Source organism: Balaenoptera ricei, chromosome 4, assembly GCF_028023285.1.
Source record: "Balaenoptera ricei isolate mBalRic1 chromosome 4, mBalRic1.hap2, whole genome shotgun sequence".
Lineage (NCBI taxonomy): Eukaryota > Metazoa > Chordata > Mammalia > Artiodactyla > Balaenopteridae > Balaenoptera > Balaenoptera ricei.
In genome coordinates, this window is record NC_082642.1 from 25,170,195 (window position 1) to 25,188,395 (window position 18,201).

At 37.0% G+C, this 18,201-nt stretch overlaps 1 protein-coding gene across 8 annotated transcripts in view; it reads left to right on the forward strand.

The window, feature by feature from the left end:
* ACAD11 (acyl-CoA dehydrogenase family member 11) overlaps positions 1-18,201 on the forward strand; it is a 96,191-nt gene that overhangs the window by 55,949 nt on the left and 22,041 nt on the right. For 7 of the 8 annotated variants that reach the window (XM_059920326.1, XM_059920329.1, XM_059920327.1 and 4 more), the window contains 2 exons: positions 15,894-15,960; positions 16,588-16,673. In XM_059920326.1, the coding sequence (XP_059776309.1) occupies positions 15,894-15,960; positions 16,588-16,673 (153 nt within the window). Of the gene's footprint in view, positions 1-184; positions 437-15,893; positions 15,961-16,587; positions 16,674-18,201 lie in introns of those variants that run through there. The other variant, XM_059920331.1, reaches the window with a different exon arrangement.

Here is an 18,201-nt window from a genome sequence, read left to right on the forward strand (position 1 = left end):
TGTAATCTTCTTCAATGACCAGCTACAAACTTTCAAAATCCTTCTGTCTGAAAAGGCTATCTCCCCCTCCCCCTACTTCCAAACAAATGAAAGTTAGAGAAAGAAGAGAAATGTATGCAGATTTAACCCTTGGCCTTGACTCTCCTCACATTTGCATAACAGTTCCCTTATTTACTTTCTCTAGGCTCAGTCTCCCCCTTCAGAAGTTATTTCAGACCAATGCCTTTTTTTCTCCAAGCAATTGATCTAACTTTCCTGGTGATTCACAGAAAAGAGACTCTAGAGCACTGGGGCCTTCATCTTCCCACAGTATGTGTCTGGGGGTACAGCCAACTTCTCCTCCTTGTTATCCACCAGTCTTTGAGAAGAGTTATTTGCATGCCGCTAAACCACCTCACCAAGAAAAAAGTGCCTGACCAAATGTAAAATAGATAGCTAGTGGGAAGCAGCCGCATAGCACAGGAAGATCAGCTCAGTGCTTTGTGACCACCTAGAGGGGTGGGATAGGGAGGGTGGGAGGGAGGGAGACTCAAGAAGGAAGAGATATGGGGATATATGTATATGTGTAAGTGATTCACTTTGTTATACAGCAGAAACTAACACACCATTGTAAAGCAATTATACTCCAATAAAGATGTTAAATAAATAAAACACTTGCAAATTGCAAAAAAAAAAAGAAAAAAGTGCCTGGATTTGTAGTGTTAGACATTTTCCATGGTGTAAACACTCCCACCATGGCCAATTTCAGCTACCAATGTGAAGTAACTGAGGGCAAAGTTGCTGAGAGATGAGCATATCAGCCTTCCTTAGCAGATTCTAGCGCAATGCTTCCAAAAGAGGCATCTCTTCTCCTTACCATGGCTGATCATTACTCTGATCTCTTACTGCTTTCTGAGGGATACTGCTCTTAAATTTATCCCTACCCTCTCTAGACTCTCTGGTCTTTTGCCTTCTCTTACCTCTTATTCTTTATCTTATGTATTTTGGGGGCAGGAGGAAGCAAACAAGCAACCTTCCACTAAATTCTTAGAATGGCCTACCCTCCATCCCTCATTGCCTCTCTGACTTATTTCCTTCTCCTCCCCTTTGCTTGCTTATTCTGCCACACCAACCTCCTTGCTGTTTTGAAATGTGCTAAGCACATTCCTTCTTAGGGCTTTTGTACTGGCTCTTGTATCTGCCTGGAATGTGCTTCCTTTTAATACTTGCAAGGCTCACTCCCTCATGTATTTCGAGTCTTTGTCCAATCACCACCTCCTCACTGAGGCAACCCGTGACTATTATATTTAAAATATCCTTCACAAACAAAACAAATGAACAAACATAACAAAACAGAAACAGAGTTATAGATACAGAGAACAAACCAATGGTTGCCAGGTGGGAGTGGGATGGGGGAGGAAAGAAATAGGTAAGGGAGATTAAAAGATTACAAACTCTTAAAAAGAGATTACAGGGCTTCCCCGGTGGTGCAGTGGTTAAGAATCTGCCTGCCAATGCAGGAGACACGGGTTCAAGCCCAGGTCTGGGAAGAACCCATATGCCTCGGAGCAACTAAGCCCACATGCCTCGGAGCAGCTAAGCCCACATGCCACAACTACTGAGCCTGTGCTCTAGAGCCGGAGCTCTGCAACAAGAAAAGCCACAGCAATGAGAAGCCCGTGGCCACCGCAACGAAGAGTAGCCCCTGCTTGCCTGAAGACCCAATGCAGCCAAAATAAATAAATAAAATAAATAAATGTATTAAAAAAATATATCTTTGTTGATATGTATACATTTAATACATTATTCCATAGCGTGCACCAAATTTTCAAAAAAAAAAAAAAAAAAAAGGACTACAAACTTCCAGTTGCAAAGTAAATGAGTCATGGGGATGAAATGTATAGTGTGAGGAATATAGCCAATAACTAATATCTTTGTATGTTGACATATCATAACTAGATTTATCATAGTGGTCAGTTTAAAATGTTTAGAAATATCCAGTCACTGTGTCGTGTAACAGGAACTAACATAGTGTAGTACGTCAATTGTACTTCAAAAACAAAACATAAAAAAAAGAGATCAGATATGTGGTTGCAAGAGGCAGGTGGAAGGGGAAGGGAATTGGATGAAGGTGGTCAAAAAAGTACAAACTTCCAGTTATAAGATAAATAAGTAGTAGGGATGTAATGTACAACATAATAAGTAGAATTAACACTGATGTATGTTATATATGGAAGGTGTTAAGAGAGTAAACCCTAAGAGTTCTCATCACAAGGAAGAAAATATTTTTTTTATTTCTTTCATTTTGTATCTGTGTGAGATGATGGATGTTCACCAAACTTATTGTGATAATCATTTCATGATGTATGTAAGTCAAACTTATACAGGGCTGTATGTCAATTATATCTCAATAAAACAGAAGGCAAAAATTAAATAAATTAATTAAACTAAGTACCCTTCACCTGCCTATACTCCCAATCAACCTTACCCATAGCACTTTTCATGTGCTAATGTACCATATCATTTATATTGTGTTTGGTGTCTAATGTATCTCGCCCTGTATTAGAATATAAGCTTCATCAGATTAGGGACTTTTGTATGATTTGTTCATATATAAATATATAGAATAGTGCCTGACACATAGTAGATACTCAATAAATATTTTGAATTAATAAATAATTCTACTTTCCCTTCTGATTATTGTCCCATTTTACTTGCCCTTGATGCTGTAGTTCTTTAATGACTAATTAAATTTATGAATGAATGAATCAGTCAATCAATCAACCAATCAATCAGTGCTTAAGTAACTTATCTTCCACAGACTTATAAATTTAGCAATGCAGCTGGAATTTTATTTTATTTTATTTATTTATTTTTAAATACATTTATTTATTGATTTATTTTTGGCTGTGTTGGGTCTTCGTTTCTGTGCAAGGGCTCTCTTCAGTTGCAGCGAGCGGGGACCACTCTTCATCACGGTGCACGGGCCTCTCACTATCGCGGCCTCTGTTGTTGCGGAGCACAGGCTCCAGACGCGCAGGCTCAGTAGTTGTGGCTCACGGGCCCAGTCGCCCCGCGGCACGTGGGATCCTCCCAGACCAGGGCTCAAACCCGTGTCCCCTGCATTGGCAGGCATTGGCTGGTATTTTAGATCCAGATCTTTAGTCTTAGACAATTTCTACTTTTTCATACTATCTCTTATGCATATGTATAATTCCATGATGTCATCTATTATAGAATTTTGATACATATTTATAGATATTTAAAAGTATCCGTCCTTTTCCTTCATTTCCTCCCCCATGTACTTTCAACCACGTACTTTCTTGTAAATAGGATTCCCTTCTTGTAAATCAGTTGTAAAGCTATAATCTTTACATCTTTTCAATTCGGTCATTATTTTTGCTAATTCAAACACATAAAGGATCTCAGGATCAAGCTTCTTCTGGTAGTATATAGTGAGTCACACCTGTGTATGAAACATGGTGAAACTAGCTCACTGACTGACCTTTTCCTATATTTTCCTCCTCAACAGAACTAGAAGAGGTGTTTTAATAGGGAATACTTGACAACATTTGGAAGTCAATCATAAAGCTTGGAGGATAGGGAAAGGCATCACTTACCTTAGGCAACTTTTCAGAGTATTTACTTGATGCTTCTTTAGCGCCTTTTTTTTTGTACCTCTCTTCCACCATAAGTTGATTCCAACTGGCTTCTCACCATAAATTGTCTCTCACCCTTCCTCACCGGTCCTAACATAGCAATGTCCCTTGTTCCTGTAGAATCTCTCTCTCCACACCCATTTCTCATCTTCCTCTTCTAGTGCCATTTTTCTCAGTATTAGGTGCTTGGGAAGCAATCTGACTAAACTATATTTTACATTTTCACTGAAAATGTCTTCGATATTGAGATATAAATTGAGCATTATTTAATAATCTTATGATTACTCTTTAGTGTCCATACTACATATTGAATTCATATTGTATATGAGTTTTTTATTTAGCATTTTTGCTTAAGCATTTTCATGTTATTCAAACTCACTATAAATGACATTTTTCATAGCTAAATAATATTTTATGTAGATTATCATAATTTGACTTACCATTCAACTGCTATAGGACTTTTTGGATGTTCCAGTGTTTTGCTATTACAAATAATGTTATAGAGAGCATCTTTGTAGATATGGTAGGAAACTGCACTTAATCTAATCTTACTGAGGGATGTTGAAGAGTGGGAGTAACCATGTATAACTATCCGTTTTCTTATTACACTAAAGATAGCATTCTGTAGAGTAATCTTAGAGTTCTTTCAGTTAAGTGCATAGAAATCTTCCTTATTCTTTTTAGAAGGGTTCCATTATGTGGACATACCATATAATAGTCTCCTATTGATGGATATTGATTTATGCCCAATTCTTTGCAAGTATAAACAATACTGCTACAGTTAATAATCTACATCTGTCAGTTCATTCAGAAGCAGCTATATCTGTAGGATAAATCCCAGAAGTTGAATTGGTGGATCAAAGGATAAACGAATCTGTAATTTTGATGGATATTGCCAAATTGTACTCCATAGGGATGGTATTACTTTGCACTTTCACCAATAATATATGGAAGTGTCTATTTCCCTAGAACATTGCCAGTTGAATGTGTTATTCCACTACCATCTTGCTGTCTTAAATGACTTGTAACAGATTCAGTACCCTTCCCCTGCCCTTGCCAGCTATGTGTGAGATATTTTCCCTAAATTGTTTTTTGCTTTAATTTTGTTTCTTACTGTACAATAATTTTATACAGATAAACCAGTCAATCTTTTTCCTTTGATTTCTTTTTTTTGTTTGTTTTTGGCTGCGTGCAGGGATTGAAGCCGGGACCTTGGCAGTGAGAGCTCAGAGTCCTAACCGCTGGACTGCCAGGGAATTCCCACATTTATTATTTTTGAGGCTTAAAATTTCTTTCCCATCCAGAGATTTCAGAGATACTAAATTGCTTTTTCTTCTAGTTTTTTAATCTTTTTATATAAATACATTTATTTATTTATTTATTTTTGACTGGATTGGGTCTTCGTTGCTGTGCGTGGGCTTCTCACTGCGGTGGCTTCTCTTTTTAGCACGGGCTCTAGGCATGTGGGCTTCAGTAGTTGTGGTGCGTGGGCTTCAGTAGTTGTGGCTCGCGGTCTTTAGAGCACAGGCTCAGTAGTTGCGGCGCAAAGGCTTTGTTGCTCTGCAGCATGTAGGATCTTCCTGGACCAGGGTTTGAACCCATGTCCCATGCATTGGCAGGCGGATTCTTAACCACTGCACCACCGGGGAAGCCCTTTAATGTCTTGATTATTTAAATTATTTTTGAATTTTCAATTCTGATCTATTTGGACCTGATTTTGATCCAACTATATTTTGTAATAGTGACAGCATGTAACATTTATTGAATACTTATTAAATGTAAACCTTCCTAGCAGTAGAGTAAGTGAATTTCAAAGGTTGTTTCCCCTATTAATAATAGCACATATTCCAAGGGCACACATGAGATTGTTTTTTTTCTTAACCGAATGATAAACTTTTTCTTTTTTTAACAAGTGGAAATTTCATTGTAAAATGTTACTTAACTCATATTGGTTTTTTATTCATATTTGAATTAAAGCTAAGTATTAATATTAATGCTAAGACCAAATGAAGTTTAAGTATTTCACCTCAGAAGTTCAATGTTGGTAGAAGAAATAACCTTGAGACTTTGTACATGGCTAACTGCACTTCATATTATATTATTGTTTATATCACTTTTTTTATTGTTACAGACCATATCCATATCCAATAGTCGTGTTTTTTCTCCACCTGTCATCTTTCCTTGTGTTAGAGAATGATTTTGTTTGATTGATAACCATGTGGTTGTAAGAGCCTGTGAAATTAAAACTCATCAGCAAATATCAGTAAAATGTCCTTTTCAGCCTGACTTAATCCTGGCATTTGAACAGTCTTGAAATACCACAGAGTCTGGATTAAAAACAAAATTATTTTATCTATGCCATCTGTTTTCATTCATGAAGGCCTGTGACACAGCAGATATATTTAGATGTTTTCTGGTCTATTCAGATTTCCTTTAATATATTTAATTTATGACATTTGGTATCCTGTTCATTAACTAAAATAACATGAGAGCATAAACTTCCTTTAGAAGAAGGACATTTCTGTTGCTGCACCTGCCAAATTATGCTTGTAGCTAAGATGAGATGATATATTTGTGAGAGAGTTTTCCCATTTTCTGAAACATCAAGGTTAAATCAAAATATTTCAAAATTTACAGCTTATATATTCACCCTTACTTTCTCTACTTAATGACCCCAAAAAGGAGAGCCAATTTAGAAGATTTATCTTTTTAGAATCTGAATTGTTTTCCATATTAGATTGAGCAAAGCAGAATTAAAGAATTATTTGCCTCGTTTCTTGAATTTCTTCAAAATTTACCTGATATCTGAAATCTGTTGGGCACTTACATAAAGCTGTGGCAACAATTTTTTATGATAGAAAGAGCAAGACAAGAAATACTATTGGGAAATATTAGAGAGAAATATAGAATTGGAAAAAGAGGGCTTTTGGTTAGGGTTTGAGGGAATTGTAGAGAAGATTTTACTTTTGAAGGATTCAGCTTCTGTCTATCTAGAATTAAAATCCATGAAACCTTAAAAGATTTACCCAAAATATTCTTGATTACCAGGATAGAAAGTAAACAAAGAAAAGATCTGTAATGAAAATGAACCCCAAGTCATACCATTATGTCCTAATCTGATTTTCAGAAGTACACCCACCAAGGAAACAATGTGTTATATGGGGCAAGTGGCCTGACTCTTCAACCTAAGGGCCTCAAGTCTTCCTATGAGTAAAAGCTCAAAAACCCCAAGTAGAAAAATATCCAGTTGAAAAATTAAAAGTAAGCCTTTCTGGAAAAGACTCTTTTCTCAATAATTTCCAGCTAAGAATCAAAGCGTGATTACATATTATTGCAGAGCCAGGACCGATCAAGGGTAAAAAAAATTCCCCCAGCCCAGTGTTTTCAGATAAGAAATTTCAGTTAAGATCCACAGTGTAATTTAAGTATTATCATCTACCATTTGAATCATCCTAATGATCTTCGGGTTGATCCTCAGATTTGTGGAATTCATTTTATATGTATTAACACCTATAAAAATCAGAAGGACACACTGTTGTAAAAGTAACTAAACACAATTTGGAAAGTCAGACATGGTTCAATAAATGAGGATAGTCAAGTGGGCTCAACATCAAGAGTATAACATCTTAGATTTTTAAAACAATTTTGAAATATGTGAATGGGGAAATCTTTTCTCGTTAAAATCTGGAAGATGTAGCAGCTGAAACATCCTTCTTATAAAAAGTTCTTTCAGAACTGATTGAAAAGTAGATTCCATTAAATTTGGAGAAACCCAAATTAGATCATTGGTTTTAAAACAATTGCATTTTAATCTTTTTTTCTTTTTGCCCTGAATATCAATTTCTTTATTCGTCCAATAATTTGTTTTCCAATACCTCTTATATATATATATCATTTCACACAAGTGAAACTCTGTTGGATAAATTTTTTAAAGTGGGAATTGACACATATATTTTTAAAATTTTTATTGGAGTATAGTTGCCTTACAATATTGTGTTAGTTTCTATTGTACAACAAAGTGAATCAGCTATACGTATACATATATACCCTCTTTTTTGGATTTCCTTCCCATTTAGGTCACCACAGAGCACTGAGTAGAATTCCCTGTGCTATACAGTAGGTTCTCATTAGTTATCTATGCATTTTAATCTTAACTGTATTTTACTTTACATGTGTACTTCACAATACAGAATAATTGAGGGGAATAGAATTGTTAGCTCTTGGTTTTATTGGTTTAAAATTTTTAGAGCTTCTAAGATTCCTAATTCTGCTTCCTAAATCATATTTTGAGGTGATCATTGCATTTCTTTTTTTTTTTTTAACATCTTTATTGGAGTATAATTGCTTTACAATGGTATATTAATTTCTGCTTTATAACAAAGTGAATCAGTTATACATATACATATATCCCCATATCTCTTCCCTCTTGTGTCTCCCTCCTTCCCACCCTCCTTATCCCACCCATCTAGGTGGTCACAAAGCACAGACCTGATCTCCCTGTGCTATGCAGCTTCTTCCCACTAGCTATCTATTTTACATTTGGTAGTGTATATAGACCATTGCATTTCTAAAACTTCAACTGACACTAATGATAGGTACATGATGCAAAAAACCATCACACTGGATAAGTGAAGACCTGGTTTTGGCAAAGTTTAAAGGAGAGAACTCTAGGGGAGTACCACATCTAGTGTGATGGAAAAAGCACCTAAAATTGACCTTCTCACAGATAACAAATAAAAAGCTACAAAAAATAACTACCGGGGCTTCCCTGGTGGCGCAGTGGTTGAGAATCTGCCTACCAATGCAGGGAACACGGGTTTGAGCCCTGGTCTGGGAAGATCCCACATGCCGTGGAGCAACTGGGCCCGTGAGCCACAACTACTGAGCCTGCGCATCTGGAGCCTGTGCTCCGCAACAAGAGAGGCCGCGATAGTGAGAGGCCCGCACGCCGCAATGAAGAGTGGCCCCCGCTCGCGGCAACTAGAGAAAGCCCTTGCATAGAAACGAAGACCCAACACAGCCAAAAATAAATAAATAAATAAATTAAAAAAAAAAAAAAAAAACTACCTGAAGAGTCTGGGGAGTGACCAAAGATAGGCTGATTTTGTAGCAGAGTCAGAATTTGGAAGACGAGACAGGAGCTAGGTCTCATTTTAAGGCTTTGGCCTAGGGACTTCCCTGGTGGTGCAGTGGTTAAGAATCCACCTGCCAATGCAGGGAACACGGGTTCAAGCCCTGGTCTGGGAAGATCCCACATGCTGTGGAGCAACTACGCCCATGCACCACAACTACTGAGCCTGTGCTCTAGAGCCCACGAGCCACAACTACTGAATCCCGTGCACCTAGAGCCCATGCTCCACAACAAGAGAAGCCACCGCAAAGCGAAGCCTGCACACTGCAATGAAGAGTAGCCCCCGCTTGCTGCAACTAGAGAAAGCCCACACGCAGCACACGAAGACCCAATGCGGCCAAAAAAAAAAAAGGCTTTGGCCTAAGTACACAATGTGGTGTGAGAATGCTGAAGCTTCTCTAGATAACTCGGGTCTTTGTGTACTAAGGAACCAGAGGAGAGTGTCTGGGGCAGCCATCACTCCCAGAAAATGATAGAATAGGGTGGGATTCCAGGAAAGGAGAAACCTGGAAAAAGCGAGCTCTATTTCATGTGTAAACTTTGCCCAAGTCTCTGGCTTACTCGTGAACCAAAGTGATTCACAGGGCAGACTCAAAGCACCTTGCAGCTAAATAAAAAGAGCTAAACTGAAATGTGACCTCCCATTCACCTTAATTGAGACAGACTCTGAAGTTTGACTCTACTTAAGTTAATTGCCCTATAAAACAAAAAACATTAATGCTTTTCGAGAGATAGAACAGAATCTAGAGTCTTCAAAACAAAGGAATCATAATGTCCAGAATACAATCTAAAATTACTCATGAAATGAAGAACCAGGAAAACATGATCCACTTTCAAGGGGAAAGCCCAGCCCTCCAAATGACTCAGATGTTGGAATTATCAGGCAAGGATTTAAGACAGCTATTATAAATTTGCTCAGTGAGGTTAAGAAAAATAAAAAGAAAATATCAGAAGATAAATAGAAAACATGAAAAAGAACCAATTAGAAATATTAGAATTGAAAAGTAAAATATCTGAAAAAAATTCACTGAATGGGCTTAATAGCATAATGGAGATGACAGAGGAAAGAGTTAATGAACTTGAAGACAGACCATTAGGAATTATCCAATTTGAAGAAAAGATGGAAAGCAATGAACAGTCTTAGGAAACTGTGGGACAATATCAAAAGGTCTAAACTATGTGTACTTGGAGTTCCAGAAGAAGAGGCAAGAAGGAGAGATGGTCATTTAAAAGAAGAACATCTGTATAATGGAATATTATCCAGTGCTAAAAAGAAAGGAGCTACCAAGCCATGAAAAGACATGGAGAAACTTTAAATGCCTATTATTAAGTGAAAAGGCTATGATTCCAACTATATGACATTCTGGAAAAGACAGAACTCTCTGGAGACAGTAAGAAGATCAGTCGTTGCCAGGGTTGGGGGTGGGGAGGGATGAGTAGGTGGAGCACAGAGGATTTTTAGGACAGTGAGATATATAATGATGGGTACATGTCATTATACCTTTGCCCAAACCCATAGAATGTACAACATCAAAAATGATCAGTAATGTGTATACAGGTCTATGAAAATACTGTGGAATAAGCCCAGGAAGGATGGATAGTGTTGCAACGGGTCCTTCTGTAAGTAAAAACAATCAGAAAGCAGGCTTTAAATTCTCAAAGTGTGATGGGAACTTTTATCAAGTAACAGTCAATAGAAAGTTAAGAATCAGTCTTAGAGATTTATTCAATACCAGTTCTTGCCATCATGTTTTTTCTGTTTTGTTTTGATTTTTGTTTTTTTGGCTGCACTGTGCAATTTGCGGGATCTCAGTTCCCCGACCAGGGATTGAACCCAGGCCACTGGCAGTGAAAGCCCAGAATCCTAACCATTAGGCCACCAGAGAACTCCCTTCTTGCCATCATTTTGAAATTGATAAACTGGGCATAGTTCAGAAAGCAAACCTGATGCCTTTATGGGAGATGGAGCCACATTCGTGCTCTGCGTGGGTTCACCGCTGCAGGAAAACGTTATGTTTTCTCTTAAAGGCAAAATGCTTGTAGTTTTGCCTCTTTACTTTGTATTTACTTTTAAAGTTGCATTTGTTCACCTACCAGTGTATACAAAATCCTATATTTGGGATACTTTTTCTATAATAAAATGTTATCATTTAAAAAAAAAATGAACTATAATGTAAACTATGAACTTTGGGTGGTTATGAAGGCCAATGTAGGTTCATCACTTGTAAAAAGCGTACCACTCTGGTGGGCAGTATTGATAATGGGGGAAGCTATGTATGGAGGTGGGAAGGGGGATATGGGAAATCTCTGTAACTTCCCCTCAATTTTGCTATGAACCTAAAACTGCTCTAAAATTATATATATGTATATATATATAATATATATATTATATACAAAATTCTAGAAATCCTATAACTGCCATTTATTATTGGTTGGTATACAATAAGTATGTTTAACCTGAATTAAAGGCCTTTGTTATCTAATATCAATACACATACCACAGACTTTTCAAAGCATTGTAAAGTGTTCTACTTGGACAACATTAAATTTCTGTTATATTTGTGAAGATGCTTATGTTTTTCTTTTAACAAAAAGCAGATTTATTTCTTTTCAATATAAAACTTTTCTATTGAATTTTCTTTGAAGCAACTGGTAATAAGATTATGATGCAAAAGCACAGAAGGGTGGAGAAAATGGTCTTGCCCGTTATCTTATATATAATATGTCATATTTGTCTTAGTCCCAGGATAAGGTAATAAGTCATATATTTGGGAAAAAATAGGAGACAATTTTGCTTAACATATTTATTATGTGATTACATTGTTGCATCAAATGGCCAATTTAATGCTGTTTTTTTTTAAATGTTCTGCTCCTGTCAGTTAAAAGTCTTCCTTCCCTTCCTTTCTAGTCATAGATAAAATCATATATGTATATATGATTGCAAGTTCTGACAATTCCTTTGGCTTTGGCCATGGAGAAAGCAGTCTTGTAATTCAAGCTCTAAATCAGTTTAAGGTGTTTCCTTATTCCACTACCAGCCTGGGGATGAACAGAATCACCCATTTTAGGCACACTGCCTCCCTCCCTTCCCCTCCTTTTCCCAGATGAAATCTATTTTTAGTGTTTTTATCATCTTAGGCATTTCATAAGGCAGAGGTGTGCATGTAGGATTTCTGGAGTTATGTATTATCACTTAGAAGAAGTGGGGAAATGCCACACTATATGCAGGAAATGGCTCCTCCACAGTCCAAAGATAAAACGTTCAGATTAAAGGGAGATTAGGAAAGAGAAAAAACATATTGCAGTTTATTCAGCAGGTCTCTCAGTTTCCTTCTCCGAATTAGAATCTACAGATTTATTCACAAGATAATAGGCTGGTTTTTTTTTTTAATTTTTAAAAAAAGTGGTAGTAGTTATTGTTATTCGATTAGAAATGGTAACAAATCTGAAAATATTTAAGAACATACTGTTTCCCATCCCTTCACACAACCATACCATACCCTAGAGAAGACTCCAGGTTTCTGTTTTTAGTTCTCTGGTTTCTGCTATAATTTTAGGTAAAATGTTTTTTTCTCTCTCCCAGTTTATTCATTTTAGACACTACTTATTGATTCCCCAATTTTATTAAGAACAGTTTCACTCATATGTATTATAACTTTCTTCCCTTTCATAATGTAGACATTTATTATTTCAATTTTTTGATTGATTACCTTTTACACTTTAGATGATACCTCTAAATTTCTCCTCTGCATCCCCATTCCACAGAATCTCTTCAAGCTCCTCTTTATAATCTAAAGTTACGTGAGTGCACCTACCCCTTTCTCTACCTTTTATTCTTCCCTTCCATATTTTACCTTATGTCAGCCACAGCTTCTACTTTTACATTGTCAGAATTACTAAAATTTATTTCTGTCTTGCAACCATAATCACTGTTGACCACAGAATGACTCTAAACTTTGAAAACCAACACTTACCTTATAGGACTATGCTAATATTTTTCAATGCTGGTCTGAGTAGTGTATTAGATAGATTTCTTGTCCTTCTCTAACTGATTCAATATAATATCACCTTGGCCAGTGTAAGGAGAGTGTTTCTAAGCATCAACATCAGTTAAAATAGTTTTACACTCTATGTATTACTTAAATTCATGCCATACTGTAGTTTCTTTTATATTTAGACCATGGTTCACTTGTACATTTACAAATTATTTTCCTGCAGTTTCTAATTGCCATTTTTCTTTCATTTCATTATTTGCTTTTATATCTCCTTCCCCTTATCCATCACACACACACGCGTGTGCACACACACAGACACACATCTTTAAATTGTAACTTTAATTCTATTGAGTTCTTTCTTTTCTGGAGACCTCTCTCCTATTAGATTAGTCTTCCTATTCCAATCAGTTTTACCGTTTCTTTATTTTGGTCAGTCATTCTCTTTAATGCTGCAGACTCTTCACATACTACAGATCCTTGTTTTTCTATTCATACTTAAGAAAAAAGGAAGAGTAGCTGGTTGAGGTTTCCTTTGTTTTAACAGCTCTTTTCCAGCCATTTTTCTCTCCTGAGAAGCAGTTCCGCAAGGAAACTTTTGGTGGCGCTGGGCGGGGACTCACTTTAGAGTCTGCTGATGGGAAGCTAGCTTTCAAGCTACAGGCCCCCAGGTCTCAGAATGACTTTATTCAGTTTTTTTGTAACATACTCTATACTTTTCTCCCTCAGGCTAAGTGTCAGATACCTGCCTGTGAGAATGCCACCTGTTACATTTGCCCAACTGTAAATACTGGACTAATCCCCCTTTGGTAGCCTCACTTCTCAGTCATAACTTCTGACTCCAGAGTCAGAACCCTCTCCCTTTGCAGTTCCTTACATCATTTGCTAGGCTCTGACTTCTCTGTGCATTTCATTGGTCAACCTGCCTCTATCTGTTCCCCAGATATTTATTGAAAGCTCTCATTTGTTGGTGACCACCAACACCCCTAATCCTGTTGCCTCACATTCCTTACTTCCTTTTCTGTTATGGTTATGCCTTCATTATACTTTTAGGTTTTTACTTCAGTGAGATCTCAGGAGCGATGGGAAATAAACACATATTTCTGCTATCTTGAATCTCTCCAAGTTGGTTTTAGAAAAGCTATCAATTCAGTTTCCGTTCTAAACTCTAGGAAATATTAGATTGTTTCCACTCTATAGTTTTCTCTGTTTATTTAGTATGTCCTCATATAGACTGAAAACACTGCAAGAGCTGTAGTTGTGCATTCTGTTTCATCCATTTCTTCTATAGAGCCAGAGAGTCAATTGTAAGGAGTTTCAAAATTTCAGATGTAAGTGCCAATGTTTAAAGTAGACCCCTTTTCTCTAGTTTTTCTATTCATTTTTACCCTCTCTTCTCTTTCTTTACCTCTGCTTGCCTTGGTCTCTGTTTCTCAACTAATCATCTTTCTTCTAGTGCTGCTTCTTCACTATGTCTTTTACCCCAATCCACTCAATCTATAGAGTTAAGGCATCTCTTTCCTCTGGGCCCTACCCTCCTTTACTCCTCATGTTCACTAGTACGTGACCTATTTGCAGACATTTCAGTGTACCACCCATGTTTCTCCTTTATATCTTTGCTACATATTTAGGTCTCCCAGGAATACTCTGAATAGCTTTGCAACTCAGCAGTTTCCAACTCATGGCCAACCTTGCTTCATCCCTACTCTCATTCCCTCCTCTCCCTATATTATTTTGAAATAAGTCCCAGACATCACATTAGTTCTTTCACAAACATTTCAGTGTGTATCTCAATATGGGTGCTTTTAAAAATGTAACCACAAAACGATTAGCACACCTAAAATTACTTAATATCATTACATATCATTACATATTCAAATTTCTAATGTTTCATAATTGTGATTAATGCTTTTTAGTTTAATTGAATTAGGATCCAAATAAGGTCTAAAAATTCCTGTTGGTTGATACTCTTTTTAAGTCTCTTTTCATCTCTTTTTATCTGTAAGCTCCCTTCCTTTTTTCCCTATCCCTCTTTTTTCCTTTTTACTGCAATTTAATTGTTGAAGAAACTGGATTATGTGTCTTGTAGATTTCCCACCATCTGGATCTCACTGATTACATCCTTGCAGTGGCCTTTAATATGTCCCATAGAGTTTATCCTTTAAATCCTGGGATTTTATGGTGTTATTCTACTATTTGACATAATTCCTAACATTTCACATTTAATCTTCATATGATTTCACATCTCCTAAAACCACTTTTTATAAGAAGTTATGTGTTTAACTTAATCTGACCCAGTTGCTTGCAGTCTTATAATTAGAACACCAGTTAAATAGTAGTTTCCCTGAGGGACTAGGTGCTTAGACTGGTGAAAATGAAACTTACTTTTTGCGAGAAGGCCCCTTTGGGGAATTGATATAGACCTTAAACTGTAGTTAAATAAAAGTTTACATTAAAATGAGAATAGCTTTATATTTTCAAATTTTAACCCTTAATAAATCAATGAATGAGAACCTAGGCTTACTGAAGGTGGAATCAGAGCCTCATATATGTGGACAGCTCCAAGTAAACCATCTTCAGCTACTCCATAGCATAACTAGGGCAAATGATGTAATCTGGGATAGGTACTGAAATCCTCAGACTCACCCTCACCCAGCCCCATGGCTGGGGAAATTAGGTCTTTCTCAGTCACTGGTTGGGGAGTAAATATCATGAGTTTTAGTACTTCTTGTCCATATGTCAGAAAATATGGGATCTAAACAGGAGGAAATAAGCTAGAAGAAGTTCACAACCTTTCTAGCATGCTGATGTCTGAAATGGTATGAATGGGAGAGCTGTCATTTTGTCTTAAGGGCTGCAGCTCTTTCACGGCTTCTTTGACTTCTGGTTATTTTCATGCAGCAGCTCTCATTGCGAAATCCATTCTTGGCCTTGGCTAGTGATTTTTCTTGGGTGATATACAGTTTTGTACATAGCATTATTTTTTTTAATGAATTAAGGGTTTTCTTCCTGTATGTTTGTTTGTTTGTTTTCCCAGAGGTAAACTTAGAAAGATTAGAACTTTTAGGGTGAAATGTCAGACTAAAAATTTCTTTTTATGATATATTGTTCTCATTTTCTCTCTGGTTTTAGGAGCTGGGAATCCAAAGTGCAAAATTGCAATTGTTATGGGAAAAACTAACAATAACTGTGTAATCAGGTAATAAAACAATAGTGATTGAGAAATCTATGAGGAATAAGAGTCGGTCTTTCTCTGTATCTACTTAATTTACTTAAAACGCACCATTTGGGCTCACAAATCATAATAATATAAAATATATTATGACATTAAATGTCACATGTTTGTATTTCACAATTATTTTGCTAAAAGATATATTTAGAAAACATTTTAGGGAGTGTTGCTGTACATTCTTCACTGTGGAATTTCCTGTATTAAAAATGTTGCTGAATCCTCAAAGCTGTTTGGATCAGATTTTAAGATATATAAAATTTTTCAAAACTGTTTGTAAGTTAGACATTTAGATCCAAGGCAATAGTCTTGAAATGTTTAATGTATTGAATATCAGTTGCCAGTTACCACTTTGAGCAATGAGAAGCCTCAGTTAAATAATTTTCACATATTTTAAAATCATCATTGTTCCAGATCACAGCCTGCATCTGAATGTACTTAATGTATGTTTTTTACACAGTTCCCATTCCAGACATCATTGCTTACATAATTACATGATAACAACAATGAAAAAGTGACAGTTGAGACTCTGCCTAACATCTGTTTTATTTTTCCACTTAGCACACTTTTCCTAACATCTGTTTTTCTTTTGACCAGACACAAACAACACAGCATGATTCTTGTTCCCATCAACACACCTGGAGTAAAAGTAGTAAGGCCCTTGTCTGTCTTTGGCTACCTGGGTAAGTACTCAATCAACCTGTCCGTGTATTTGCAAGCAGGAAGACTAGAATATGCAGTAACACTGAAGGGACTAGACAGCTTTTTTTAAAAAAATATTTATTTATTTATTTGGCTGCATCAGGTCTTAGTTGTGGCACACAGGATCTTCATTGCGGCATGTGGGATCTTTCGTTGCAGCGGGCAGGCTCTCTAGTCGTGGTACGCAGGCCCTAGAAAGCGCGGGCTTAGTAGTTGCGGCACGTGGGCTTAGTTGCCCCACAGCATGTGGGATCTTAGTTCCCTGACCAGAGATCAAACCCACGTCCCCTGCATTGGAAGGTGGATTCTTAACCACTGGACCACCAGGGAAGTCCCTAGATAGCATTTTAATGCACAAGATGGGTTCTTAGAAATCTTTTGATGTTTAATAAAAATACGAGTGGAGTTCAGAACAGAACAAATAAAAAGAAAGGTGGTGCAGCATTCTACCATGTTTTGTCTGCTTTTGGGAAAGGGCAGACTGGTATTCAAGGAATAACGACTCTGTCTGCCAGCCTTCTCTACATCATCCAGGAGAACAGATTAATGAAATACACCTGGAAATTAAATCTAGGTAACCCACAGTAACATTCATTTTTGTTTTCAAGTTTAGCTTTCTTAGTCAATCAACCTCAAGAGCTATTAATAAGCAATGGGTTTTGACTGATTTGAATGCAAAACTTTTCCTTCCTTCTGTCCTTGGGTGGAATTTCTAAGAAGCAAGGATACTTTTGCTCAGGCTCATGTTCACTGTTTCCTTGCCAATCAGGTTGCTCATTCAGCAAGTATTTGTTAAGTGCTGAGCACCATTCCAGGTACTTAGAATGCATTAGTGAACACAGTAGACCAAGATCTCTGCCCTTGTGGAACTTACATGCTGGGGGAAGGAGACAGAGAGTAAATACAAACATGTAAATAAGAAGTTATATAGCTGTCAGCCGGTGATAAATGTTATGAAAAAGTTTACTGAACTTCAGGTTTTGTGGTGACCCTGGCTTTCTGTTTATTGTTGAAAGTGGCTAATGAAAATATTCAAGTAGTGGATATAAGACTTGCAGTTTTATGGAACATTTGACATCATCATTTTCTGTAGGCTGCAGCTGGAGAATGCACCCACAGGTTAAGTGTGTTGGCAAACATGAAAAGATGCTCAACAACACTGATTATTAGAGAAATGCAAATCAAAACTACAATGAGGTATCACCTCACACTGGTCAGAATGGCCACCATCAAAATATCTACAAACAGTAAATGCTGGAGAGGGTGTGGAGCAAAGGGAACCCCTCCTGCACTGTTGGTGGGAATGTAAATTGATACAGCCACTAAGGAGAACAGTATGGAGGTTGCTTAAAAAACTAAAACTATAACTACCATATGACACAGCAATCCCACTCCTGGGCATATACTATGAGAAAACCATAATTCAAAAAGGCACATGCACCCCAGTGTTCATTGCAGCACTATTTATAATAGCCAGGACATGGAAGCAACCTAAATGTCCATCGACAG